The 18,634-nt window shown below is 36.3% G+C and overlaps 2 protein-coding genes across 2 annotated transcripts in view; both read left to right on the forward strand.

Moving 5' to 3' along the window:
* The first annotated feature begins 3,876 nt into the window (after positions 1-3,876).
* cdk7 (cyclin-dependent kinase 7) lies at positions 3,877-9,372 on the forward strand. The gene is made up of 12 exons (XM_052105986.1): positions 3,877-3,985; positions 4,188-4,247; positions 4,389-4,422; positions 4,512-4,579; positions 4,682-4,750; positions 5,037-5,147; positions 5,257-5,375; positions 5,556-5,655; positions 6,340-6,426; positions 6,653-6,802; positions 6,938-7,082; positions 8,105-9,372. Exons 1-12 carry the CDS (start codon positions 3,920-3,922, stop codon positions 8,131-8,133), a joined length of 1,038 nt encoding a protein of 345 aa, XP_051961946.1. The 5' UTR covers positions 3,877-3,919; the 3' UTR covers positions 8,134-9,372.
* A 433-nt stretch (positions 9,373-9,805) lies between these two features.
* The window catches only part of LOC127622849 (serine incorporator 5-like), a 37,290-nt gene continuing 28,461 nt past the window's right edge, over positions 9,806-18,634 (forward strand). Inside the window, exon 1 of the mRNA XM_052096962.1 lies at positions 9,806-10,148. Coding sequence (XP_051952922.1) covers positions 10,122-10,148 — 27 coding nt within the window. The 5' untranslated portion in view covers positions 9,806-10,121. The remainder of the gene's footprint in view (positions 10,149-18,634) is intronic.

Here is an 18,634-nt window from a genome sequence, read left to right on the forward strand (position 1 = left end):
CTCCTGCGTTCGGATTGGCTACTAAGAGCTACAAAAAGCGGTCTGTGATTGGCCACTTGAGAACTCGTTAATTTAGCCTTAGTGACCATAGTAAACAGAGGGACAAACAAACATCCACTAAGTTTGAAATTCAATGCGATTTTTAATTGGTTAACATTAGACAAGACAAAACTATCACATGCATGTATGAATATTCCAGTGTATGAACCAGTGTGTGTGTCTTTACTCTCTCTCCTATACAGCTGACAGATCCATTTACTATACAGTATATTCCATACAGCTCAATAATGTAGCATAAATTGGCACTTCTTTTATTTAACTTCTTATCATTTTTTAATTCTACAATTAGTTTTTAATAATTCTGAATGCTTAACTATAGGTTGAGTGCTTAACCTTAAACATACTGTATATATACAGTATATATCAAGATGCTCCATGAGGCATTGGGCAGCAAACATTTTTTTCTACTTTAATATTAACTATTTCCATACATGTAGTCTCACTCATTATTATTCAGGCGTCTTTGCATTGACAACAGTGCCCTCTTCAGGCATGAGTCTATCAACGTCATGAAAATGCAGCTACAGCGCCTCAAGTCCAGCTAAAACAACCGAGCCAATTAAAACGAAGGCATAGAAGCATAAAAAAGAGAGGGGTTACCAGGATATCATGTTTGGGGGGGTATTTGGCTTGTTTGGGGGGCAACATAAACAATTGAAAAAATCGGCGCAAAATTGAGCTATACTACACACAATCTGTTTTAGTGCATATCTTTTTCTAAGCCAGGATCCCAGAGATAGGCACAGGGCCCCTATTAGACTATAGGGCTTAAACTGGATTTTTGTTGTGTCAGACCTCACTCATCTGCTAGCGATGGAAAAATATGCACAAAACAATCCACTTTTAAATTGTAATTTATCATCAGATACAGAGGCGTTTCCAGCATTGAAGGACATCCGGGGCTTAGCCCAGAAAATTTTATTTTCACACTAGCAACCACTTCCCTGTAGTCCAAAGCTGGTGAGCGGGTATTCTTTGAGTTTTGCTCTGGCTGGGCCTGTTTCTACAGTTCCTAAATCTTCCACTCTAGTACTATCCTCAACATCCTCTCTCCTCCCTGAATCATCTGTGATGCAAAAGAACAGATGCAGCACATAACTTATTGCAAATCAGCTTCAAACAACTAATTCATCAAATGCTACATACTTCAAATTGTGGACCAATACCATTGAAGAATTTTTTTTTTTTTTTTTATTGGGAAGAGCAGATCAGTGGGATTGCCCTTAGATCATGATTCTTGAATTTTCATGTACATTAACATAAAGTCATCACAAAAGAGTTATATTATAGTGAGTAAAGTGAGGTAAAAAAAATATTGAATATAAATAATTTGTATTTTTTGACATATATAGTCAAAATGATGTATAAGATCCTAAATAAAAGCAATACATGAATGACTTTAGTCTAAGTTCATTGACACACCATGGCATCGAACTGTATATAATTCTCATCATCTCTATGAGAATAATTCATCTGTCAAAATCCTTTCATTAGGATCATTGAGATAAACAATGTTTCACTTTTAACTTTCTCTAAAGTAAAGTGACTTCTTAATTGTTACCAGTTTCCATGCCTGATTCTGGCACAACTGCTGCTCCTCAGTCTGTTGCTCATCTTTGCTACACTCTACAAAACCATTTAATCAAATCAAAGTGTATATTTCCTACAAACTAATATCACAAAACAAGTCACACATACATTTTATGCTAATGCTTATTGGTTATCCTTAGCGAAAACAACACCTGATAAACAAGAAAAGTACACTCCGAACGGGGCTCGAAACACGGTCTCCGGCGTGAGAGGCGACTGCGTTAACTCGGAGCTACCAACCTGCATCAATCTAAACAAGGAGGTTAGAGGCTACATCTCTTGAGGTTTAGCCTACTGTGGGTGAAAGCCAGCTAGATGATGATCTTAAGACTTTAAGGACAAAAACAAATGTGAATTCTTACCCACTGACTTCTTTCGGAAAAATCCCCAAAGCCTCATTTGCTTAATTTTTGCTGTCTTTCCTGCTAATTGCCGTTAACTCGCCACTAAGTAACATTAGTTGATGTCAACGACTGTGCAAGCTCCTCCTCTACCTGCTGCATATTCAACAGAGAGGAAGAAGCGGAGTCACCCATAGGCTACCGACAGCAAAGGAACTTATTCTATAGGCTAGATTATGCCTATGTCTATTTTTACAGGCTGTATGCAGTATGTGCAAAGCCAAAGCACAATGAAATAAGGCAACTTATGATTTCGGGGGTTTACATAGGCTTTTGTCCGGTTTCATATTTGTCAGTCAACTATTCAAAATACATTCAGGGCTACACTCAAAACAACAGATGGACAGATTATTTCTCAAATTCTCAGGGGAGGAAGAGCTTATCCTAGGGGAGGGATTGCCTCCCCCAGCCTCCCCCTAGACACGCCCCTGATAAAAAATTATAATAATGAAGAATATAAATACATTTGATGATGTAAACAAATTCGTACATTGTTCTGTACATCTTCAAAGTAGTTTAAGTATTTATTATATCACTTTTCACAGATTATCAAAACATATTTGTCTTAAAAACATAATCTGAAATCTAAAAACATAAACCTTGCAATTAAACAGAATTTTAAAATAATATTCCGGGTTCAAGTAAAACATCAAGGTTACAGTAAGGCACTTATAATGAAAGTGAATGGGGCCAATTTTTGGAGGGTTTCCAGGCAAAACTGTGAAGCTTATAATTTTATAAAAGCTCTTACATTCATTCTTATGATAAAACTCATGTATAATTTGAGCAGTAACATTGTTTACATTTTTACAGTTGTTTTAGGGATTGTTGATGTCGTCATGGCAACAAAGTTATAAAATTACATATAACCTTACACAGAAAAGGTTAGTAAGAGATTTGATCACACTAAAATCATGTTACCTTGAAAATTATTAATCTTTACTGATTGGCCCCATTGACTTCCATTGTAAGTGCCTCACCTAAACCCAGATTTTTCTTTTTCTTTTTTTTTTTTTTTTTTAAAGAAAAGGATGGGCAAGACCAAATTAGTTTTTTGGGTTATCAGTAGCGGATCCTGCCTAGGGTGGCAATGCTCTCTGGATGGCAGGACAGGATACCTGATCTTTGGTACTTTCTTTCTTCTTCTAAACACAAATGAATATTTTTAGAAGAACATTAAAGGTCCATAAAATGCTAGTGAATCGCCAGAACTTTAAAGCTCCAAAAAGAACATAAAATCAACATAAAAGTAACCCATATGACTCCAGTGGTTTAATCCATGTCTTCTGAAGTAACATGATAGATGTGGGTGAGAAACAGATCAATATTTAAGTCCCTTTTTTACTCTAAATCTCCATTACACTTTCAGATGTAAAAGTAAATCTAAACAGGCATCACATGTGATTTTCAGGTGTGAAAGTGGCGATTTAGAGTATAAAAAGGACTTAAATATTGATATTTTTCTCATGTTGATGTTGTTGATATTAAGGAGGGCGCTACTTCGGATCTCGCCTAGGTCACGAAATAATCCAAAACCGCCTCTGGTGGTAATCAACATTACGCCACAAACACTGTCGATAGTGCTCAACTTGTGTTGCACCCGGAATATTCCTTTAATACAGTTAGACTGTGCTGCTCCTCGTGTTTATCACTAACACAAACACGTGCTATTATCTGTGGTCATTTTAAGCTTTGTTGTAAATAACTCAACTGTTGTAAATAATTATATTTGGCCGTATAATTATGATATTTTGACAAACGTCTGCTAGAAGTCTCCCACATGACTTTTATTTTAACCGGAAGTATAAAGTGCTCTTTAACTTAGCAGGAAGTGAGCTTTCACAAAGAAGAGGAGCACAGTCGATGTCATGGCTTCAGATGTGAAGTCCAGAGCTAAGCGCTATGAAAAGCTGGACTTTTTGGGTGAAGGACAGGTAAACGACTTCACTAGGATATTTCTGGCTGCTGTTGGCAAACGATGCAGTTTTGTTTTCCCCTTAATTCAGCAGATTTCTCGGCGCTGTGATGCAGCTACTAATCGTCAATGTGATGCTTCAGTATCTTTGCATTGAACCCTAATCTGTGTTATTTGTATAGTGCAGTCATCAGAAATAATGTTATGTCACTCTTTTGCAGTTTGCAACGGTGTACAAGGCAAGGGATAAAACCACAAACACCATTGTTGCAATCAAAAAGGTAAGAGACCCTGCTTGATAGCCATTATTGAGAATAGGTTCAGCCGACTGTAGTTTATTAGTTGATTATTTTGCTAAAGGTATTGTCTGGTTTGTTCTCATACTTCAGTGCCTTGTTTTTATTTAACTTGCTTGTTTGCAGATTAAAGTGGGACACAGAACTGAGGCCAAAGATGGTGTGTTGTTGTTCTTGATCTACAGCTATCTTTTATTATTTTGCACCAGTTCAAATTGAGTTGTACATTTGTCTTTTTCTGTCTTCCAGGCATCAACAGAACAGCTCTTAGAGAGATTAAGTTGTTGCAAGAGCTCAGTCATCCGAACATTATTGGTGTAAGTAATGTTTTTTTCCCCTATATACCTGAAATGTTTCAATACACCATTAGAAATGTGCTAATACTGATACAGAGGAACTCCTTTTGTTTTCTGTCTCAGCTCCTGGATGCTTTTGGACACAAATCCAATATCAGTCTTGTTTTTGACTTCATGGAGACAGATCTCGAGGTAACATAATACTACTTTCATTGCATGCCCCAAATTACTTGTCAAATTACATTTATTGTTGCATCAGAAAGGAGATTTTAGTTACACCAGCAATAAACCAATAGCAGAGCACAACCAATAAGTTAAGGGGGTGAGGGAAAAAAACAGACCAAAAACAAAAGCCTATGTCCGCACTAAAAACCAAGCATGATATTTGTTTTGTTTGAAGCATTGTTTGTCGATGTTTGCCGATTCAAAAATGTCCACATCATGCTTTGTTAAATTGTTTTATTATGATCTGTTTCAGGTGATCATAAAGGACACTAGTCTTGTATTGACGCCAGCCAATATCAAGGCATACATTCTAATGACGTTACATGGTTTGGAGTACATGCACAATCACTGGATCCTCCATAGGGTGAGGCTCTGTGATATAGACATGCCATACTTTCTGTGCAAGTAGTTGGATTTATTTCCAAAGTTGAAGTTAATTGGCACCTCCTTTTATGATTATCACCCTTTTATAGGATTTAAAGCCCAATAATTTGCTACTGGATGAAAATGGAGTCTTGAAGCTTGCTGATTTTGGCTTGGCCAAAGCATTTGGAAGCCCTAACAGAGTATATACACATCAAGTAGTAACAAGGTTTGTCTCTTGTTTCAGAAATATTGAATTTGATTGTTTCTTTTCTGAGGTCATATTTATCAGCCTGTTGCTTTGTAATATATATATATATATATATATATATATATATATATATATATATATATTATTTTTTTTTTTAGTTATGTGGCAAAGTAATAAGTGTTGTATGGTACTTCTCAGATGGTACCGTGCGCCAGAGCTGCTCTTCGGTGCCAGGATGTATGGTGTGGGTGTGGACATGTGGGCAGTTGGATGCATTCTTGCTGAACTTTTACTCCGAGTGAGTATTAGAGCCATTTGTCTTTTGTTTAATGGCTTTGTTTACCCTTAAATGCATACCTTGGGTCTTTAGTGTCTATTATTAATTTTTTTACAAGAGAAATGAGAACCATATTCATACATATAAATACTATATCATTTTGATTTTCTGTCTCAAGGTGATGCTGTTGTTTCAGTGATTGACTTGATTTACTTTTGACATTGATATTTGATAATAAAAAAACAACAACAACATGGAAGTAAACCATAACAAGCACAACACATGAACAGTAGGATATGACTATTGTCATTTAGGTGTTCTGCTGAAATTATGTAAGTCGTGCATCTGTTTAGACTCAGTAAGTGCCTGAGAAAATACTTGTGTATCTTATGTGTTTAGCTCAGTATGTGTTTGACAGACAGTTGTGTCTCATGAAGTTTCAGTGTGAAAGCAATGAATCCTGTTATAGATTTGTTGCATTTTCTCTTTGATATATGAAGAAAAAAAACAAATATATTTTATTCTATTATTTTCTGATTGTCTTAAATATATTTAAAAATTTTGACACTATCTGGGCATTTTGTAGATCAGTTTGTGATATATATATTTAAGTGCCAGGACTCTAAATACCTGAATATTTAAGATTGTTTGGTGAAATTCCCATGCATTTAAGGGTTAATAAAGTCTGTCATTTTTTTTTTCTAGGTACCATTTTTAGCTGGAGATTCAGACTTGGATCAGCTTACAAAGATATTTGAAGCTTTGGGAACACCAACAGAAGAGACGTGGCCTGTTAGTTGTTCTTGTTCCTTATTGTTACCTAAACTGTCTATAGCAGCATTATTTACAGAAATTATTTGAGTTTTCTTGAGCATGGTTTTTAAAATATGCATTAAGGGGCATTTGATTTGTCTTTGTGGAGCATCTCAATAATGTTACATATGCCATCACATTTGGCTTTGAGAAATCTCAAATGAAGTAGATGAGGTTATATAACATATGCTGGTTCTTTTCTCAGGGAATGTCCAGTCTTCCTGACTATGTGTCATTTAAACTTTTTCCTGGCACCCCACTTGAGCATATATTCAGTGCTGCTGGCGATGACCTGCTGGAACTCCTCAAGGGTCTATTCACCTTTGACCCCTGCACACGCACCACAGCCTCACAGGTGCAAATTGACACAATTTTGATCACAATAGCTAGACTCAATCTGAGGTTACATCACATATACTGTATACTATGTACATCAGTGATTGTGTGCACATGTGTAGCATGCCTGAATGAAGTGATATTCTCGTTTCAGGCTTTGAAGATGAGATATTTCAGCAATAGACCAGGACCAACCCCAGGACCTCAGCTTCCAAGGCCAAACTCTTCAGCAGAGGCCCTGAAAGAAAAAGAAAACCTGTTGATAGGAATCAAAAGAAAACGTGACACCATTGAACAAGGTGAAAAGCTTGCACAAACGCTAACTAAACGTACCTGATTGCATCTGGCTTTTGCTTTATTTCAGGATAAAGAAATCAAAGCCATTCATATTATACTGTCTTTGGGGGATTGCTTATGCACATGGTTTTATTAGATTAATTGCAGCCTACTGTATTTGTCAATTATTTTAGTTACAATTGCTGTAATCAATTTCAGCCACTTTATCTTCTGCCAATTTGTTAAATTTAACCACATGCCCTATTTAAAAAATAAATAAACCCTCAAGAACTTTAAAAATATTTACAGTTCCTGTTAAGTTTTGAAAGTGCGAAGAACGCCTTGAGTACACTAAAGTAAAACGCGCAAAGAGAGGACTGTCTCAGTCCAGTCTTAAAATAAATGGCCACACTGCGAACATTTAAATGTATACATTTATCTCTTTAGTCAAAAGGCATATTTTGGTCAGAATGAAAAAACAAAACCGATTGGCCTCAGCTGTTACTTGACACGGAAAGCAACATGGATGAATTGACTCAAAGACTTTTGCTTGCATCTCGTGATTTTAAGTAGTTAAGCCACAATTTACAACTCCCACAAAATTAAAACTGTAGTTGCACAGAACTGAGAGCCGTTTTATTTGACACCACATTAGAATATTACAGAGTCCCTTAGAGCAGTTTTGCATGCCCTCGCAATAAGTTTGTCACCTCCAACAGTTATGGTTACTTCAAGACAAAAACTGTGGTTACTTCATTCTACAATATTGCTATGGTAAAACCACAGTTAAACTAAGGTATTTGTAACCATTTCATTTTCCTGGATTATCGCTATGGTTTCACTACAAATGTCAAGGGTAAAATATGGTTACTGTAGTAAAACCATGGTAAATTTATTGCGAGGGCACTCAAAACTATTTCAGAAAAGATATACCCACCTTGTCCTCTAAGAGTCTCCATAGCATACTGATTACACTATAGCAAGCTAATTTTACTACGTTGCATTGATGCATATACATTTTATTTTTTCCCCTCACATTTCTCAGGTACCCTTAAAAAGAAGTTGGTGTTCTGAGTGATTTGGATGGTCTTTTCTGCCAAAGGTGCTGCTGTGGTCCTCCATGAATTGCAAATGCCCTGATCAACAGTGCATTTAGAGTTACGGAATTGAACGTATTTATGTATCAATTAGTACAATCTATTTTACTTTTATGTACTGTAAAAGATTAAATTATAGAGAAATGTTGATTTGCCTGTTGTTTTGATTTTGCACATCACCATATTAGCATGTACAAAGTAAGTAAGCTTAAATGGATAGTTCACCCTAAAATTAAAATTCTCATCATTTGCTCACTCTCATGCCATCCCAGATGTATATGACTTCCTTTCTTCTGTAGGACAAAGATTTTTAGAAGAATATTTCAGCTCTGTGGTTCCATACAATTCAAGTGAATTGGGTCCAGAAGTTTGAAGCTCCAAAAAGCACATAAAGGCATCCTAAGTCATCCATACGACTCCAGTGGTTTAATCCATATCTTCAGAAGTCATATGATGGGTGTGAGTGAGAAACAGATCAATATGTATGTCCTTTTTTTAACTATAAATCTCCACTTTCACAGGCTAGAAGTGAAAGTGGAGATTTTTAGTAAAAATGTTTGAAATATTGATTTGTTTCTCATCCCAAGCATTTGCATAGCTTCAGAAAACATACACATCTGGGATGGCATGAGGGTGAGCAAATGATGAGAGAATAAACATTTTAGGGTGAACTATCCATTACGTTGTACATGCTAAAGCACTGGAGTCATATGGATTACTTTTATTCTGCCTTATGTGCTTTTTGGAGCTTCAAAAGTTATGTACCCAATTCACTTGCATTGTATGGACCTACAGAGCTGAAATATTCTTCTAAAAATCTTTGTGTCCTGCAGAAGAAAGAAAATCACACATATCTGGGATGGCAGGGCAAGATGAGCAAATTATGAGAACATTTGCATTTTGGGGGGAACTGTTCCTTTAACAGTGCATAGACAATAAATAATGTCTGTCCTTTTCATACAATGAAAAAGCAGTAATGCTTGCAGGAATTTCGGGTCTAGTGAATTGTTTCCTTAACTTGTCGTGCTTTTTTCATTATTGTTATTTTTTTATTATTATTTTTACGTATAGTAGCGACAAAGCATTTGAGTGGTCAGGCAGTTTCATTTGTTACGAGATTATATCCAGTTGTCCTGAGAGAGGTGCTGTTGTCAGCAGCTTCCATCTGTCAGTTCATTGTTTGTCACGAACACCTGTGAAATTTTGTGTAATATCTAGACTGCACAACATTTCTAAAACAAAATACATTAAAAATGCCATTAATCTTATATAAACAATATGTTTCTGTATTAATGTACAGGTACTTTATTGAGCCAAGCCATTTGCTGTTAGAAACAGATGTTCTCTGCAATGCTTTTCACATGGTATCCAACACAAGTCGTATAGGAGAGTCATTCTTCCAACCAAATCTCCACCCCTCAACCAAAATACAACATGAAAGCGAAACGAGTTATACCTACATAGCAATTGAATGTTCTCATCAGATATCAATTTTGGTATCTAACAAACACCCAAATGAAAGTATGTATGTATCTGTATCGCGGACAGATAATACTGGGGCTATGATATTGCTTTCAACATATTCCTGATGTTGTCCATTGTTATTATGGGCAAGGGAAATTTGAAACCGCACATCGTGACGACAACGGAAGTGACATGAGGTGGGGTTTTATTGGATTTGAAAATGAGATATCAAAACGAAGTGTCCTGAAACAATAATGCATCCTTGTAGCCCAACGCAGCTCTGTGGAATATTTACCTAGGCCGTTACCTCCCCCATCGACTGAAGCATCAGACAGACTTCAGCACACAGTGTCTGTTGCTCGTGCACGTCACAATCGATTGTGTACGGCACGGGGACGCGCGAGAGGAGAGAAAACACGAATCTCTGTTAATACGAATTTTACTAGCATAACATCTGACCTGGATTAGAGTGTGTAAAGGAGCGTTTGTCCCGCTGCCAGGATGTGTACCCCGTGTTGTGTGTCTCAGGTGAGTGATGCATTTAAATATTAACTGTAGAGCATGTAAAAACATTAACGTCCTTTTTTATGAACCGAGATTCGCGCTGACCGCTCGGTTACTGTTTATAGTTTTTCCATACCGTTTGCATGATGCTGCTCACATATGCAATAAAAAAGTTAATGTAAGTTGACGTCTTTGTTGTGTTTGCTAATGGATAGATGCAAGATATAAATATGTACAAACAGCTATTTGGGCTCATCGGTTTAGCAGTAACGACAACTCAATAATACACGTGTTACTGATGGGATCTGCTTTTATTAAACAATTGTTTAATACTGTTCTGGCTTTATGAAGATTCTAATGTTCCTCCGTCAGTTACTGTAGTGCTGTTGTGCGACTGTAGTACATTGAAGTCTCCTTTTGTCCTCATAATCTGATCATCAGGACAGAAATGTCCACGACCGTCCTTGTTTTCATTAATCTGTACTGTAAACTGATTATTAAATGAACCCCAATAAATACTGTTTTCCACTAAAATAATTTACTCTCGTCCCTCTTTTATTTTTCATCAGTAAAAATCGTGACTATAACAAAGGCACTGACAATGGAAGTGAATGGGGCCAGCCACACGTTAAAATACGGACTGTTTCAAAAGTATAGTGACATACACATTACACGTCTTAACATGACTTTATTGGGTTAAAATCAGGAGTTTACTGGCGTTACAGCGTTTACCACCTTACAAGATCATAACGTCATAACAACAAAGTTGTTGTATTGTATACATTTACACAGATAATGTTAGTAAGCTATTTTATCACACTTAGTTCACGTTAACATGTATAATGTTAACGTCTTGGGGCTATACTTTAGAAACGTTTTTTAATTATTTAATGGTATAATTGTAATGTTGTCTGGCCCCATTCATTTCCATTGTTTGTGCCTTACTGTTTTATATAAACGAGATACAGTCCAAAATTATTTTTATGGTCATCAAAATTATGCCACAAATGCTGTCAATTGAGCTTAACTTACAAGTATTAAACCCTGAATAGTCCTTTAAAGGAATAATTCACCCAAAAATGAAAATTCTCATTATTTATTCACCCTCCTGCCATCCCAGATGTGTATGACTTTCTTTCTTCTGCTGAACACAAATTAAGGTTTTTAGAAGAATGTCTCAGCTCTTTAGGTCCATAAAGTGAATTGTGATCAGTACTTTAAAGCTCCAAAAAGCACATAAAGGCAGCATAAAGTAACCCATATGACTCCAGTCATTAAATTCATGTCTCCTGAAGTGATATGTTAGGTGTGGTTGAGAAACAGATAATTATTTAAGTCCTTTTTTACTATAAATCACTATTTTCACATTCGTCTTCTTTTGTTTTTTGCTGATTCACATTCTACATGCATATCTCTGGGCAAGGAGGAGAATTTATAGTAAAAAGAACTTAAATGTTGATCTGTTTCTTACCCACACTTATCATATCGCTTCTGAAGTCGTATGGATTATGTTAATGCTGTATTTAGTTGCTTTTTTGAGCTTTAAAGATTCACTTGCATTGTGTGGACCTACAGTGCTGAGACATTCTCAGATATTATGAGTAAATGATGAGAGCATTTTCATTTTTGTGTGAACTATCTCTTTAAAGTTTGAATCTTATTGTCAGTCTAATTGGAAACATTGTCTCCTTCACATTCTCAGTGTGCAAATTTCAGTTTTTAAGGGCCAGATCTTATCTTGTAGCCCTTTTGTACGTGGGGAGGTCTACGGGTGGTCTTTTCATTTCCTGGCTGGATCCATGTGGCTGCTTGTTTGCATAAGATTAGCAGTGGAAAAGAGAGGATGGAGTCAGTGTTGGCGCATCAATAGTGTTGTCTCATTAGCGCTAAGCTTGTCAGGAGCCAGTGGCCCCACAAATGTGTGGCTTCGGTGGGCGATTGGCATTGAACTGTGTAGTTTCCATGTTTGTTGACTAATTACTATCATTAGATAGCCGCTTTGTTTAACTGTTGTTTGCAATTGACGGTCATTTAATCTCCCTCTACGCCAACAACAGCATTTGTAGATTTTGTTTCCAAAAGGCCATCACTAGACAACAAAATAACTGCATTCAGTTAATTGGTGCAAATATGATGATGCTATTATACTGTTAAAACAATTAAACTGTCATAACAAAAGTAATTTACCTGCGCTGTCTATTAGTATTTGAAAACGTTCAAACTAATTTGTATTAAGATCTGTGACAAAAGATTTTCACTTTTTGTGGCATGTTGTTGTATTCAAGGATCTTAATGCTTCTTAAATGCTCAGTGCTTATGAATCACATGCTTTTGTGTTTTCAGTGTCTTGTCTTTCTGTAAAATGTGAAATCTAAGTTTGAAATCTCCATCAGTTGGAACGTGAGTCGTGGTTGAAACAATCACGATGATGAGATCTGTTCACATAAGGAAGGTTTTATCATCCAGTGTCATTTCAGTGAGAGAATATTCTTGTCTGCATTATAACAGGTTCCCATTTGTGAATTACTGCTGCTGATCTGTCCATACAAGAAGGGCCATTGTCACTCATTATCTGTAACTGTTATAATTCATTCAATGCCATATTGTTCTTGAATAGGCCTTGAGCCACCTCCCTCTGCTTGCCTTGAAGTAATCTTGTTTGTAAGACCCACATGAATAAGAGCTGCATCAACTCAGCAATTGTCTCCAGTGTTGCTTATTTTGTTACAGCCATTTACATGAACTTTAAAAGTTCAATTTTAGTTGGACAACTGTAATTCATCTTTTTGTGGTATCAAGTAAACTACAGTTCGACCAATAGTGTATTTTGCCAATAATGATAATTAAGGAGGTGGAAAAGGCAGATAACCAATTAATCAGCCACTAGTTAAAATCAATTTATTGAATGTAAAAATACATCTTAGGCTTTTCTTAATGCGACGGCACAGACATAGAGGCTACAAGAGTCCAAAATTTGGAAAATTCCAAATGCGTGTTTATTTTGCAACCGAAATCCCAGTAATAACCAGAAAAAATGAAGTTCACCTAAAATTGATAATTCTGTAATGATTTACTCACCTTTAAGACATCCTAGATGTGCATGACTTTCCTTCTTCAGCAGAAACTGAAATTAAGTTTTTTATAAGCACATTTTATCTTTTTATGTCCATAGAATGAAACTGAATGGGTGCTGTGAGGCTGCTGACTGTTTGATGGTACAAAATGCATATTTAGGCAGCATAAAAGTAATCCACAGGACTCCAGTCGATCAGTGAATTTCTTCTGAAACAAATCGCTAATTAAAATGTTTTTAACTATATATCGTTACTTCCTGCCATTGCTTTATTGCATGACGTTTGTTCCCTTGTTGTAAACAAAGTGCATGCTCCCTTCTTCTCGCGTGAACGCGCCATCATGCTTACGTCACGCGACAGCACTGTGATGGGTCGACTGGTAGCTTAAAAGTTAATTAGGTTTTAATTATCAATTTATTTTTTATTCAAACATATTGATTTGCTTCATTGATCGACTTGAGTCACGTGGATTACTTTTATGGTGCCTAAATATGACTTTTGGACCTTTATGCCTTTGGGCATCATACATTATTTCGCAGCTAACAAGTAATAACAATTGACATTTAAAAAATACGTCCATGCACAAAAGCCAGAACTTGAAGCAACACTTAATGCTCAAGCAAGCCTAATTTTAACTGCAGCATGACTGTGTTGTGAAATGAACGTCTCCCGTACAGACATTCAAAAATCATAATTTTCCATATGACTCTACCAAAGAGGTCTATAATGTCTGGAAAATCTATCTAATAATATTTAAATGTTGCTTGCAATAAATGTAGTTTCATCAGCGTATATGGGTATGCTGCGTTCCATTCAAGTTGTATGTGGGATATTCCTACTTATTATCTCTGACAATAAATGAACATTCCCCGATATTCGGAACTGCAACGCTCCTGTTAGTTTAGCAGGGGTTTGACTCTCATTAGAGATGGCTCCTAGCAACCCAACTGATAAACAATGCTGCAGCGCTAGCATTTATGCTTCAGGTGTACAATTAGCAAAATATATTATAATGTTTTATACACCTGTTTCTGCAGGCGTTTGTTAAACAAGCTTTAATATCATGTAATGTGGAAACAAACTCATTTATCGATATTACTTAATAAAGTGAATGTTTATCACTTACTTTGTTTCTCCCTGAGTGTCGACATGTTTGTGTGACATCATGCCCCTGCATCTCGCCGAAATCAGAGTTGAGAATTTCTGCACGAGCCTACAAGTTGTAATTCAGATGCATTTCATTGCACTTTTCCAAGAACGTTGTAAAATCCGACTTTCCGAGTTGAATGGAGCACAGCACTACTTTCAAAACTTGATCTGACACTGAATACTCCAGCAGCCTAATTTACACTTAGGAAACTCCTGATGTTGCTATAACAATGCAAAAAGCACTTACCAATTTGTTTGAAGTGAAAATCAGTCCTCCTTTCCTGTTTAATAAATCAATCAATCACACGGTCATAAAGAACATCTCGTGTTTTTAAATACATAAATATCTCTTTCTCAATGGCAATAACAGCAGTGATGACAGTAAAGGCCAGCTAGAAGGCCTCAACCGGGAAATATCCTAAAGATCACACCCACCAAGAACAAATAAATCATATAAATAAATATAAATATGTATGTATTTGTCATGTTAGGCCAACAGAGAAGGCTTTGTTGGCCCTGAGAATTCACCATAGGTCTGTGTTGAATTTATGGGCAGAAGTGAGACATTCTCACTGTTGTGAATTTCTCACAGCGTTTGACACATTTTTCATTCACTCTGGCTTCTTCCTTTACCATCTAAAAGGGTATTTACTTTTGTCCTGTGAGCCTTTGGATTGCTCTGTATTTGCAACTGAAAAAGCTGTCAAGCTTGCCATCCAAACTCCATCCCCATCCATCAACGTTGGGTTTTTCAACTTTTAAGTCTGATTCTAGCAGGGAAGGTTTGACTCTTCAGTGTTACTATGGGTACTCTCTTCACACCAGACAAAAGAGCGCTTTATTTTTGTACACTTCAAACAGTGAAGTAATACATTTTTGTCCGAGCTGTACAATTGCCTGGCTAACAGACTTACAAAGCTGCTATTCATGACTATTAATTGTCTTGTTAGTTTGAACACTGATGGTACATGAGCTCAGTGAGAAAACATGAAATATATCAAATAGGTTTGCAAATGATTTGGCCTCTAATGTGCCAGGGATCAGTCTAAATTATGTCATATTATTTTTTAGCTGGTAAGTATCTTGTCAAGTCACCTAATCAGCACTTGAGTTTGTAATTTCCCTAAAAGTCCATGAAATTGTGTTTTTGTGGGGTTTCTGTAATTCATAACAATTATTCTTATTCAAATTTCTACAAAGGTTCACACACAACACCAACACTCAGTGTTAAAATTCGGCAGTGCCACTGAGCACAACTCTTATAGTTTTCCATTAAATTTGTCCCAAATCATTATCAAAGGACAAAGGTTATTTACTCTAGTATAACTCTATGATATATTGTATATAAGTATCTTTCATAATGCCTACACAATGTATTTTCAGTTACAAGTATTTTATTTTGTGGTTTGACAGCTTGAATTAAACCTATTCAAGGCTACATACAGAGAAATTGCTTAATGAACATCGGCATTTCTGATTGTTCAGTTGCCGCTGTTACACCAGTAACATAAACTTCATAAACCACGCAAACTTATCAATGTCACTTTGTTCATTCTTGAAGATGTACAAAAACCTTTGTAACTTTGGACTGCCATCTGCTGCGCCAAATCAGCTCATCCTGTGTGTGTGATACCTGTGCCAAGAGGGTAAATACCCTCTTGTGGTCTCCCAACACTATTATGTCAGATTGTTAAACAGAGGCCAACTGAGTGAATTGGAAAGCACAAAAATAAATGTCGGCTAATTTTAATATATCAATACATCAAAAATATATACTGTAGATAAAATAACTTGCCAATCAATAATCAATATATAAATTTTATGACATCCCTAAGAAATAGTTCTCTATTAGCTTTAAAGGTAAATACTTTATCTGGTTATGGTCATCTTTTCTGCTAGGTGTAGATCAAAAATCCAGAATCCATGAAATGCACCGGAACTCAGTGTTCCTCCAACTTGTGGATGGTATTTTCAAAGAACCTCCTCCTAAACTAAACCTCTGAAGTAGGGATGTGCTGAATGACTATTTCACTGACGTTTAAACGGAAGACTTGAAATCGACCATTCTAAAAAGAAAGCAAACGTCAGAATACAGTAAAAGAAATTGTTTATGCGACCCATTTAAAATACTTAAACTATTCCAAATCCGAAGCTAAATTCCACAAAAAAAGGTGCATTTATCTGCGATGTGCTTGCCTTGCATTTTGATCATTGTACATTAAATATAGAACATGACACGCATTCACTGAATCAAAGTTAGCGAATATTTAACAGGCATATTTATTGAAAACAATTGAATTAATAGTGCAGGACCAATAGAGCAACCCAGCCTGTTCTAAATGGAAATCACCACATAAATGTTACTTAACATATTAAAACAGTCAGGACATTGTTGAAAATAATTAACAGGTAGACTAAGCCAGATCTACGAGAGAGGAAAAAATGTGCTGAAAAGTTGCGTGTATTTCAGGACTTGTTTGGTAAAAAACTTTAATCAATTACAGTTACATTGTAAAAAATAAAAAGTAGCCATAGGATTGAAAAATAGGTATGTGATGTAGCCTACAATAAACCTGATGTATTCTAAACATGACATGCACACAGAATAAAATATAGTTAAGCAGTCGGCACCTTGTTGAAAATAAACAGTCGTTTTCTAGGCTACTTACTCAAAAGCATACATTTTTTGATGAGCAAAATTAACACATCGACATGGTCCAGTGAAAGATGGGACTTGACTCACCTGAGTCTGCTATCCTGCACAGCGGAAAAATAACATACAAGCATGCACAGATGGAAAGAAGAATCAAATGTGAAAACATCCATAGGGACATTCAAATGTTTGGATATCTGAATCCTGCACCACCACCGAAGTGATTTCACAGCTACTTTGCTGAGTTTGCTTGTCTAGCGAGAGGACATTTTCCTGCGCGCACCGCGAGAGAAGAAACACGTGCAGCCTGCGGTGAGATTAAGCTTTGCATCTTCTCAATAAATCCTCCAGAATTATTAATTCTATTTAAAATATGTAACATTTATATTACAGTTCTTTAAGCGCAGCCTCTGAAAAAATATAAAGCCAAACTTAAATGTGTAAAAATGTTGATCAGTTTAATGGGGGAAATATTAACCGACTAGTAATTCCAGTTTTGACTAGCAGCATCAGAACCATTTAGTCGACTAGTCTCGCACGTTCCTACTCTGAAGAGCTTGAGAAATACTTAACCTGAATCGTAAAGAATGCAATGTCCAGGCTATTGTTCTTTACTTTGAATATGTCACATTTCACCCAAACCCCTGCTGGTTTGTAGGGGGTTGAGAACTGTCTCCTGGGCAGGAGATGTGGGGGATGGTCTGTTTGCAATAGATGCAAACCCACTTAGTGTTTGGGACTCCAGTGGTGCTGTGAAAGTATGGGGTTAGGGTCGGGGTCATGCAGGCTGACCACCTGTTGTCTGAGAATGTGGATATGTCTTCAGGCTGGTGGTTGGGGAAGTGCTTTTGTTATTTTAGTCTCATAGTTCTGAATATAATGTGATATGTAGCAACTAGATCATCAACATATATTGTAAAATGTTGCTATTGCTTTCTATTGGCTAGATTATTTTCACAATTCTAGCGCCCTATGAAATCCGTATAATTTGTTCCAGATTCAGTAAAAATTTTTCCCAAATTCTGTGTTTTCCGTTTTATATTCTCTGAATTCCAGCTTTTGAAGTTTAATTACATTTTTATCATTAAAAAGGTCCAACCAAATTAGTATAGACTTTTATTCAAATGAAAACACAACAAGTACTTTTCAACATACCATTGCATAATTTTTTATTAAATGAATAGTGTCTATACTGATCCTCACACAAACCAAAACCCTAAATCTGAGGTTTTTCACAGTAGATCATCACAGTATTAGGAACTATAAGGAACTATATTTCCTTTGAGCCAATTTAGGGAGATTTTTGCTCCTACTGTGACTAGATACTTTTGGATCGTATAGAGGCCCCGGGGCCTTTGCAGGTCATAATCCGACGTGGCGCAACAGATGGCAGTCCAAAATTACAAAGGTTTTTGTACTTCTTCAAGAATGAACAAAGTGACGTTGATGAGTTTGCAGGTACTGTAACTTTATGTTACTGGTGTAACAGCGCAAACAGCCCTAACAAAAGTGTAACTCCAATGTTGTTGATTTCGTTGTTATTGTTGATATTGAATCGTGTGTGCCAACCACATCAGAAGAAATATTGTTGATACTAGATGACGTCACTACGGTGGTAACTTTCTGAATGCGAA

The sequence above is a fragment of the Xyrauchen texanus genome, chromosome 3 (genome assembly GCF_025860055.1).
Source record: "Xyrauchen texanus isolate HMW12.3.18 chromosome 3, RBS_HiC_50CHRs, whole genome shotgun sequence".
In the NCBI taxonomy this organism is placed as follows: domain Eukaryota; kingdom Metazoa; phylum Chordata; class Actinopteri; order Cypriniformes; family Catostomidae; genus Xyrauchen; species Xyrauchen texanus.